General features: G+C 42.1%; 1 protein-coding gene across 5 annotated transcripts in view; it reads right to left on the bottom strand.

Moving 5' to 3' along the window:
• Positions 1-222: 222 nt before the first annotated feature.
• The window catches only part of LOC129177354 (zinc finger protein 521), a 147,916-nt gene continuing 136,562 nt past the window's right edge, over positions 223-11,576 (bottom strand). For all 5 annotated transcript variants that reach the window (XM_054768405.1, XM_054768406.1, XM_054768403.1 and 2 more), the window contains one exon: positions 223-1,344. In XM_054768405.1, the coding sequence (XP_054624380.1) occupies positions 1,315-1,344 (30 nt within the window). In that variant the 3' untranslated portion in view covers positions 223-1,314. The remainder of the gene's footprint in view (positions 1,345-11,576) is intronic.

Below are 11,576 nucleotides of genomic sequence, written 5' to 3'. Positions count from 1 at the left end.
CATAAAAGACCAACCATGCCATGTGGTACATGCCAGGGTGTTTTAAAATTAATACTTTATAATTAAAAAAGTAAAAATTGTGCAGGTGTCTCAACTCTTTCTGGAATATTTGACAATAAATACATGTGGAGTATATGTTGACCTTCCACTAGATCACCTTTGGAGACTTAAAGTAGTCAGATACAGGCTGATACACAAAAAACACGGAAACATTTTCTTCATACTTTTTAATATTTCCATCACATGTGCAACACAAAAAAATGAGGTCTGTCGAAATACAGAACTCCATATTTGTACAATACATTGGAGTAACATTGGAGATAAGTGTCTCTCTTGCTGCAGGAGATGGTGATTTCCTGTAAACTGTGTACGAACAATTCTCAAGTCAAAATGTCAAAACATTAAAGTTCATACAAAAGTGCATCTTGGGTTTAATGAATGCAAAACATTTACACAACCGAATGTTTTCTTTTTTTTTCCAACATTTGATGCCACAGTGGCTTCCAGCTTGAACAGAGAGAGCAATGGGGGACAAAAGATGGGGAGCGCTCGGCCACTCTCCAGGAGAGCCGGGAAAGTCAGTAAAATACATGCCTTATGCCTCACACAGGCTGGGACTGTATTTCCGTGTATATACTGTATCGTAACCCCCCCGGACGTAAATGGAATTTCACTCAGCCACTGAACAAATGGAAAGATAACAAAAGCTTTTAAAAACAATTCCAGTCATCTCCAGGCTTTGAGGAGCAGTAAACATCAACAGTAGAAATGTACATGTTGAGTCAGATGTGTGTTCCAAATGCGTGTCACTACGTTTGCATATATCAGCATCCTGTCCCACTTTGCATCTTCATACTCCTGGCCGAGATTCCGGGAGACTGGATCCTTGAGGGTCCACCCTAATGATTGACCACGCGCAGGACGTGGAGCGACACGCTGCTGATGCAAACACTCCTCTTTTTGAAATCGCCTTTACACAAATCCAATGATTGATTTTTTTAAAGTCATCATTTGCAGACATTTTCAACTGTACATTGGCAAATACTGTATAAGCGATATAGCTGTAAGTTAAGCAACACATGAAGAAGTCTATGTACAAGCTTGTTTTTTTTTTTAAGCAAATAAGGGGCAATGTTCCTTTTTACTGGCCCTTTTTGCTCACATCTCTTTATATTTTCTTTCTCGCAGTGGTGCTGGAGCCTTGCAGTGCAGCTGAATCCTTTAAGCAAGACAACGAGAGGGGCCGTCCGTAATTGGCGGTCAGGCTGCATTCTCGGCATCACGTCCCGCTTTGTGTCGCCTGTCTGCGCCACGTTAGCTGCTGTGCTGAGTCAACGTGTGGTTCTGCAAGGACACAGAAGGAAACATGCTTAATGATGGCTCGGTGTTTTGTCACACTTTTGTCCCTTGTTGTCAAAACCAGGACGTTTCATTATCGTTTGCATTGTTGCATTTGCGAACAAGACTACACAAAAACTGCTTTACTTCTACGGAACTTTGGGAAAGGTTTTGGTTTCCTCTTTTCCTCTTATGCTAATTTTCAGTTTTAGTCCATTTTGAAACCCTAACATAAAGGATCGCATCAGTTAAGATAAATGTGTGTCAAAAGTTGGCATTTTTTGTCGTTAGGAACAAGTGTGTCATTTTAGGCTAATTTAACAGACAATTCTTTAAAACAAACAAACAAACAAAAAAAAGAATATCCTTTTGCAAATTCCACCTACATAAAAGTAAAAAAACAAATGGCACCAAATGTCCCCAGGAGCTCTTCAGGGGTTTTAATGGCAAAAATGGTCCTTGGTATTGATCGGTCCTGATCCAAATTAGGGTGGTTCAGCCTTGGTGGAAGGTCTGCGGCTATAGCTTCGTGCCGTTCTAATAATGAGTTGCATGAGGAGATCGGTTATTACCACAGAATTAAAACATTTCAGATCGATCTATGAGGAATTTGAGTCTAATATCCTGGTGAATGTCTGAGTTCAAACCGGCGCGGTGTCTTCTTATATCACGGTTCACTGATTATCTAAGAATTAACTCTGGGCTTTTTCTTTGGCTTTATTGGGGGCGACACTTATTCCGAAAGGAAGGCGCAGCCTCGACAAGGTCCGCTAAGAGGAAAAGACTCACATTCAAAACAGTAAAACTTGTCAAGGTGAAGAGAATATTTTCTTTTTACATTTTACAGTGGTTATGTTCTTTTTACACTTTTTGGACAGTTAAAAAAAATGTTAAAATGTGAAATGAATTAGGCACATTTGCGACAACATCAAAGGAAGGGTGGTCTTATGTTCGTGTCAAGACAAATCCGGTGTTCCGTTCTCTTTGTTTGCATCCTTGGTAAAGCTCTGTTTTGATCTTCCTGACATTTTAACATCATCACCATCAGGCTTTCATTATCTCCAATCCAATTAAGTTGCACCTGAATCAGACGTGCGCGCTGGCTGATCGATACTCTGCGGCTGTGGGATTAAGCTAGGTAAAGTCCAGTTCTGACAGAAAAAGTGCAGCGCCTCTGATAGATAACACCCCCTTCCTCCTTAGCAACCCCCAAAGCTGAGAAATATTCCATCCCAATCAAAGGCTGTGACCATGGAAACACATCCATAATGAGGCACTGACACATTATTGTCCTTGGAGTATCCACTATAAATGTACAAAGGATGACATGCAGACCGTATGGCTCTGTTTGGTTGTTTCTACCTCATTTATGCACACACACAGATCATTGTGAAGTGGTTGTAGTGGGGCAGCTGTGCCAGGTTCTTTAAAGGGAGCGTGGACCAGGGGGTGTGTAACTGGTGTCCCTGGTGGGCAGAATCCAGGTCATCTTTTGAAGTGACTGCTAATCCCTTTAATGCAAACTACATGCCCCACTTGCTGCGCTCTGTTTAAAACACGGCCTTGGACTTTGTCAACTGGCACGGACTAGACACACCTGTCACACAGCCACGAGGACACACACGCGCACTTAGGATGCTCCTTTAACACTTTATTAGGCACACCTGCACCTGTGGTTGTAGTTTGCAATGGAGTGGAACTGCACTACACCGTGCCGTGAGCGGCGTCTAATATTTTGGTTGCTTTATTTACCTACATAAGGGGGCTTATTGTTACTTCTTTAGTTTTGGTGGTTGTTCCTCTCATAGTTACTTTTGCATAGATACCTCAAATGTTTGTTTGTTTGTTTATCTACCCGAGCCGCAAAGAGGACGTGGCATTAACTGGAAGCAGGCAATAATTGGAGGGAGGCTGTTATGTCTGAAATTTGAAAACTCATAGTATTTATAACAACGTCATTTTTTTTACTGGAATTTCCGGAATTTAGAGCGCTCCGGTATATTAGCCGCGCCCGTTAAATTTAAAGAGAAAGAACGATTTGGACATGTATATAGGCTACACCTGCACCACAGGTGTCCATGCCGTAACACTGGATATTTAGTACACAGAAAGATGCTATGGAGAAAATGTTCTAACTTTTGATAAAATGAATGCTTTTTTCCAAACAGTGCGTGTAACACAGCTACTAAAACTGTGCCGAACGGTGCGTGTAATATGGCTGGTTAAACAGTAGCCTACCGGAAAAGTTATTCATCGCCATCTTCCTGGGAAATAAAACCACTAAAGTTGTCCTCTTCAGCATCACAATTGTGAGTCTCTCTCTCTCTTTTGTTGTTGTTCTCTTAGTCACTTTTGTCTCAAGGAAAATGAGCCATTTAGCTTGAGCTATCCTCTTCATCATGCACTAGTCCAGCCTTTCGAAACCCATTGGTGGTCGCCGCTGCATAAGCCTTCAAAACATATTCGCTTCCACTTCACTCATCCGAAGCTGCACTCTAAGCGATATGGGAAATGTAGTTTTTAGCCATAAATTAGCCTGTACAAGCCGCAGGGCTAAAGTGTGAGAAAAAAGTAGTGGCTTATACACCGGAAATGATGGTAATCACAATTTGGGCTGCATGAGACAGTGGAAAAGAAAACATACAGTAGCTCTCTGTGACCACTTGGTCATTTGTGAACAAGTATATTGCACAACACAACGCAACGGAACCCGTGCTGTAATAGAGCTCAATAGAAAACTGCTTAGCTAGCATTTATACCGCTGAGCTGACTGATGATGTTGCCTACAGCCACAGTTAATGACAATATTTTTTGAGAATTAGAGACCCTTGTTGTTATTTGTTTTATTGGACACACCCAGTGACTTTAGGAGATTCTAAGGTTAAGTGAATTGAGGCACTTATTGGAGTATACACTCATCTCTCCTTTATCGCGGTTAATTGGTTGCAGACCCCACCGTGATAGTGAATTTCTGCCAAGTAGGAGTTCTTATTTACAAATGGAATATTTTCATATTTACGTCATACAAAACCTGTTTACAACCTTCTAAATGTGCTTTTTAACATTATTAGAGCCCTCTAGACATGAAATAACACTCCTATATCACTCTCGTATTACCCAATATAGTAGACATAATAATAGAAATAAGGACTCTTAGACATAAATAAGACATTACATAGACACATTGACAGCTTACTTCCTGCGGTGACTATTTTCTCATCAATATAACGTCACTGACACCTGCTGATCACTATAGACTACTACTGTAATGCAGCTGCTTATGGTTCAGGAGAGAATCATGATGCACTTCAGTCGCTTTATTAACAATCAGTGAACATCTATGCAGGACACAACACAGGAACACAGGAGCTGCTGCCGGCCACAAATCACACCAGTCACTGCCCTCCCCACACTGCTAACCAAAGACATTGCTTCTAACACTCTGCTAAACACAGTCAGTTGACGTCACACGTCACTTCCAAGGCCTCACTCTATAAATGCGCACACAACAAGTCACAGAGTTTACACAGTTTACACTACATATCACGTCTTACACCACATATCACGTCTTACACTACATATCACGTTGTATTTTTGTTCATTTAGCCATTTTTCTGCTTGAAGATGCTTCATTTAGGCCAGTAATACCTACATTTGCTTTAATATGCATATTTTTTTATGAATAATAGGCCGTATTCAACCACAAAACAGCATGATTTAGTCATTAATGCATTTCTGAATTCTGAGTGAGGGATGACTGTATGTGCTACATATGGCATATACTACTTATTACTCAATTCTCACTATTGCCATTTTGTGTCTTTTGGATCTCATGAGGTTGTGTAGGCGTACCGAATGAAGTGGCTAGCGATGCTCTACTATTATTGAAAATATAACTGAGTCAAGCTTTGCAAAAAAAAAAAAAGAAAGAAAAAAGTAAAAACAACAAATATTGAAGGTTTTTATGAAACTGCATAAACATAAATAAGTTAAATCAACTAAAAATACACAGCAAAATTGCAATAGACACACAGAAGGCTGTTATCATCATTTGCTTCGGTTTGTTAAAATTAATTTGAGGAGGTTTACACGGGCATCCTTCAATCAGAACCATTTTGGGCAGCACTGGGGGTGACTATTAACCCCCGTTTGCATTCCTTCTCTCCCTCTTTTACCCTTTCAGCTGCCTCCAGATAAAGCGTTTAAACACCTCGACAGCTTTCCTTTCAGCTGCGGCGATTACTCCCCGACAGGTGGGGTAATAAGCAGTTTGACGGGGAGCAGGAGAGTGACCCCCATCCTGCCTCCCCGGATGTTTTTTTTTTTTTTTTAGGCTCCTCGCAGAAATAAAGCTCCTTTAAGTGAGTCTGGGAGGAGACTCCCCACGGGATGTTCCCTCCCCTTCTGCCCCTCCCCCGGTGAAGACATCCTCGGCGTTGCTGAGGAGGGACATGAGCACGGCAACCTTATTAATGAATGCGGCCCATTACCCGTCAGCCTGACTCCTTGGCGACTCCCAGAAGCCCCAGCAGTACGTGACTTCAAATGGCAGGATATTGACACGGAGAGAGCAAAGCGGCTAAGACCCCGTGTGTCTGTGTGTGTGCGTGGAGGCAGCAGAGAAAGAGAAACAGAATTTGTGCGCGAGTGTGCCAGCCTTGGTGTGCATGTGTGCGGACCCCAAAGGAATGTAGCTCCTTGGATATAATGTAGGCCTCGTAACAGCTATTAGAGGGGAAAATAACCCCTCTGGGGAACAGCTCCTACCCCCACCACCATCACTGGATGTCCCAGCTTTACCGTAGCTGACACACACACGCACACACACACACACTGTATTCTTACCTTTTCCTTAAACACACCACTAGTTTTCACACTGAGGGCTTTCTCAAGGACGATGTTAAACGACTTCGGTGGCAACCATGCAGACTAAAGGGAGATGGGGAGGGGGGACTGAAGGTGGTGTTGAAATATTGAAAGAAAATGATACCTTTATCTCTGTGGATGCCGCATAGTCGCGATTGTAAGTGAAGGATAGTAAAAACTCACTTCTCTACAAGCTCCGGATGAGCACGCAATAAGACATAAGATGTGGAACACTCGCGGCTTATGCAAGAAAATGACCAAAAAGTCCAAGCAGGATGTCACTAATGGTGTCACACCAGAATTACTGCAATTTAGGATTAGATGGCCTCCATTAAGCCTTTTAGCGCTCGTCTCAACGCCCACCTTCGATGGCATCCTATTCCCCCCTGAAACTCAGGCCTTTTTCTCCAATTCTCTCTAAACGTTAATCTCCTTCTCCAACCTTTCAACCACCTGCTGGCCACACAAACCTGCTGCAAAAGTTGGCCTGAAATCACAGCAGTCACAACTAAAAGGCATTCTCCCGTACAGTAAAAGCACCAGTTTTAGGCCATCATGATAGGTGTTGTTTTAACAATACTTCAACCCTTCGGAGGGTAGGATTGATCAGTTTTACCTACTTTTGTGTTTACCTTTAAACTTCACAATAAAAATGGTTTATCTTACCTCGGTTGGTTTCCTTTTTTCAGTACAACCTCACGTGTGACTGTACAGTTACTTTTCATTTTGACAAGTGTATTAACTAGGGCTGTCAAAGTTAATGCGTTAACAAAAATGTCCTTTAATGGCAGTACTTTTTTTGACACGTGATTAGCGTGTGCACGTCCTGTTTGACCCTTGGCCCACACCGTAGCTTGAGGAAACGCAGCGGCGGATGTGGAGCCACAAGCAGGAACAAATATTGAGCCGAAATGGACAAAGAAAAGGGAATGCCACTTTCACTGAATTGGCTTCTTTATTTTATAATGTAAGATTAATGTCTACAGCAACAAATGTAACCATTGAATCGTATCGTTTGTACACTGTATGGACTCGTATCAAATCTGGTTTTAAATATGGTTTTCAAATATATCGTTTTTGAATCGTATCTTAAACTGTGTATCTAGATGTGCATCAAATTGTTAACCACAGGGAGATTTACATCCATCCATCCATCCATTTTCTATACCGCTTCTACTCATTAGGGACGCGGGGGCATGCTGGAGCCTATCCCAGCTGACTTTGGGCGACAGGCGGGGTACACCCTGGATTGGTCGAAAGCCAATTGCAGGAGATTTATATTCATACTTATAAATAAGAACTTCTTTCTAGGTGTGATTAATTATGAGTTAACTATAGACAAAATGTGATTAATTGCTAATAAATATTTTAATTGATTGACAATCCTAGTATTAACACAATGAGTCTAAGATCTCCCAAAAACCTCAAATCTGAGTAGGAAACTTTATTTTTTTTTAAATATTTTTTTTTACTTCAAGAACAAGTGTAATATACCCTTCATATAAATCAGAATGCAAATGTAAAAAGCACAATTAAAAAAAAAACTCATGTAGAAATTTAGAAAATGCACTTGCTGTAAATGGTGTGAAATATTCATAATTAGAGATGTTGGACATTGGCTTTCTGACCGATATCCAATACAGTAATCCCTCGTTTATGGTGGCTAATTGGTTCCCGAGCCGACCGTGATTTACGCATTGTAGGATTCCTTACTTATGAATGGAATATTTTGGTAGTTAGCGCACAGAAAACTTGTTTACGACCTTCTAAATATGTTTTTTAACATTATTAGTGACTAATGTAGAATACTCCATCATGTTTGAATGCGCCTTTTGAATGCCTTATATTTTTGTATTTTAATTCATTGAGCTATTTTTGACTTGAAAGGCAGCATCATCATGCTATGCCACGTATTACAGTATGTTGTGCCTGTGTAGACTGCAGATATATAAAGTCCTGGACTGCTGAGAGAGACTACATGCGGTATACACACGTCCGGATTGTTTGTCCATCTGTTTGGCTACTTCCTGGTTCCTGAACGATGACATCATGACTCAAAGGGGTGCCATATAATAATAAAGTCCCATATCACCATTTTTATCCAGATCCTCACCAAAATGTTAAGTCAACCTTGCTCGAAAGGATTTTTAATATTTGGTGCAGATCTGGACAGAGGTGCATGTGGAAGCGTATTTTCACATTTTCCCTCTTATGTATGAATGGTGCCGTTCAGTCCATTAAAATGTTATGTTATAGCACCTTTACAGTTAATAGAGGTCTTATGATAGAGACAGTTTGAGTCTGGAACAGACTATTTCAATTTTCATCATTGTGTTGAAATTGACAGTCGAGCAACTTTCTGGAATGCATTGTGCTCAACCTTAAAGGTTCCACTGGTCAAAGCTTTGCAGAGGGAGACATGAGGCAAAAAAAGATCCCTATCAGATCAGGATAAAGGCGTCGACTCAATTTATTTTGAGGTTTTTGCTGCTCAAGTGACTATGAGGTGAACGGTACAATCCACCCCAGAATCACCACAGCTCCTTCCATCCAACATCTTACGTCAACCTACTTCTATACCACATAAAGGCGGGCAGCACAAGCAGTTTCCCTCTGTTCCCTGGGTGCCACAGCTCAACCCCCACTTTCATCTGATTACATCACCCCACAGCAACCCCCTTCAGGGCAGAAGAAGAGGAGGAAGAACACCCTGCAGCATGCAAACAGGTGCAACATGTCTTATGGAATTTAAGGCTGCTTTGCAGAGGGAGAAGTTTAGAACTAAGAGCATTGGTGTTATAAGAGGAATATCTGACTCGTACGGGGAGTTTATTTATGAACTAATCACTCTTTACGTGATAGCCCGTTGCTGCGACCTCCATCGAGAGTTTCCTCTCTCCAGTGAGGCAAGTGAGGTGCGCGGCTTGCATCAGCGCCGCAGAGGAAAGCCCGGACGAAATATTCTCTCTTCTCTTTCATCTGAGCGAGCTGCATTAGACACAAGCTCTTATTGTCCGACATCACAGAGAGGGAAGATGTTGGGCTTAATTGCAGCTCTAACAATGTTTGATTAGTATAATGTTAATACGTGCAGAGAGCCCTGTGTCTCCACTCCTGACTGCTGTTATCCAGCATGTTACACTAAACCCAGGCTTTAGCCACTGGTTAGAAAGCTGAATTGATGCTGACAGTTTTCCACAAGCCCAAAGTTAAAAGTGTAGATCACTAACTCGCAGCTCATTATTAGCAAAAATATTGCTGCTAATATATTTACACTCACTAGCCACAATTTAATGAGCTGCAATACTACAGCTACATTCAAAATGCCTTTCCAAAAATAATAATGGTCAGTTTTGATTGACAGTCAGTCTCATTTACCTACACAGTATGTTTATAATTGCTGTTGTAGTTACTGTGGCGCAGCACTGCATGGCATAATAATCAGTTTTGTTTTTATACATTTGTGCACCTAATCTAACACAAAATAAGGCAACCAAAACATTAGAAACACATCTGAGTCAGGTATGGTGTAGTTCTACACTAAATATTTTGTGTAGTTCAATATTTCAATAATGTACTACTTTAATAATTATAATTACAGTATAATGCTACTGCTACTACTACTACGTTTCATGTCTGCCCTTGCCTTCTCCGCCTGTTTGTGTTGTTTCTGTTTTCGGAGGACCTTGCTCCAGCTGGGGGTGGGGGGACAACTGGGCGCCCCTGCTGGTGATTGGCTGACTAGCTACTTAAAATCAATTGTTTATAGCTGGGAGATGACGGTTCTTTCTTCCATGCTCGGAGGACGTGCTTGCTTGGACTTCTATTGGACATATAGTTGCCACGTCTTCTCGTAGTATGCTCAGATGTTTCCCTGCCATCCAGCCTGGCCGTACTTTTTGTTATTTGTTTTGCTATTTGTTTTATAACAGCAAGTTTTCATGGTGCCTTATGCCAGCTCAGGACAAACTCAGCTAGTGCTGCTGCTCCCTCTTTTGTAGGCTGTATTATACTTGGGGTGGCTCTCATTAAGGACACTATAAATGTTTTTCAGCCTTACGCATCTGCATCTGGGGTCCATACCTACAAAGCAAGTAACAACTACTACTCCAGTAGTCCTGCTTCTTCCTACACCTTTTCTGACATGTTGAATTGTGTAAGTGTAAATGTGCTGTTCTTCAATGGAACTTTGTTAAGCATGTTGACAATAAACTACTGTAAACCAATACCATTGTGAGCTATGAGGCCCCCTCTCATGTACAACACCAGTGACCTCTGACTTCAAACATTGTATTTCTGAAGGAAAATTCCCACAATCTTGTAGAATTTCTTTCAAGAAGATGTCTTCTAAGGCAGGACCAATTCCATTTTTATGTCATTTGTGTTGGTGTATCGCAGAGCTCAGCGATGGCCGCACTGCATCGTAGTTTATCTGCAAAGTTCCACTTGTGTTTTAGCGATCACGACTCCTGTGTGGAAAAAAAAAAAGACAAGGGCGTTGCATCCGGCCTTGATCTTTAATGGTGTGTTGAACTCGCTCCAGTATTGACTCGGAGCATTCCCCGCAGTAAACCTTCCCTGCTTTGACCTCAGGCCAGGCTTACTGCTGGCCAACCGAGCCGATGAAGAACACAATCAAACAAATAAATAAATTAATAATAGCGGACCAGTTGGCATTCTCCACAGTCATCATTTATGGGGCCGTGGAGAGGGATGACCCACCCAAAACACTTGTGTTGTGCCACAACCGGCCTGGTTTCCTTGGCAACAGACTGTCTTGTTTGAGGCGAGGTGCCCGGGGAGCCATGGCGGTACTGTAACAGCAGCCGGCTCGGGGTGCAGCTGACAAGGATGGATCTCCATGGTTTTCTTTTGTTATATTCCCACTGAATACTCGTGTATAATAACAACTGTGTAATGCTCAAAATGGCATCTGACAAGCGAATGTTTCCAGAGATGACAGACCGCCTTTTTTGGTTGCTTTGTTGCACTCAATGATAGTCATTAGCCTGTCTAAGGAGACAAGCGAATGGTGCTGGAGAGGGGCAACGCGGTGATCCCGCTGTTTGACTGAGGTAGCAAAACAACTGCACAACTGCTGTGTTATTATGGGGCCTCATTAAGTGAGGAGAAGGTGGGAGACGGGCGGGCGAGGGGGAAGCATCAGCGAGAGGACCGGCGAGAGAGAGGAAAAGAAATGAAAAACACAAGAGAGCGATACAAAGTGTATTCTGAGGTGATGGCAACACACAGATGCCTTTCCAAAGCCAAAATGAAGACGATGACTAAAGAACCCAATTAAGGGCTTTCTTAGGGGAGCCATCTTGGGAGAGGGGGTGGGTCTTCCTGGGACATGAGCCCTGGGCTACATC

This window comes from Dunckerocampus dactyliophorus, chromosome 2 (genome assembly GCF_027744805.1).
Source record: "Dunckerocampus dactyliophorus isolate RoL2022-P2 chromosome 2, RoL_Ddac_1.1, whole genome shotgun sequence".
Classification (NCBI taxonomy): Eukaryota; Metazoa; Chordata; class Actinopteri; order Syngnathiformes; family Syngnathidae; genus Dunckerocampus; species Dunckerocampus dactyliophorus.
Note: the sequence above shows the minus strand (reverse complement) of the source record. Positions and strands in the feature narration are given on the sequence as shown.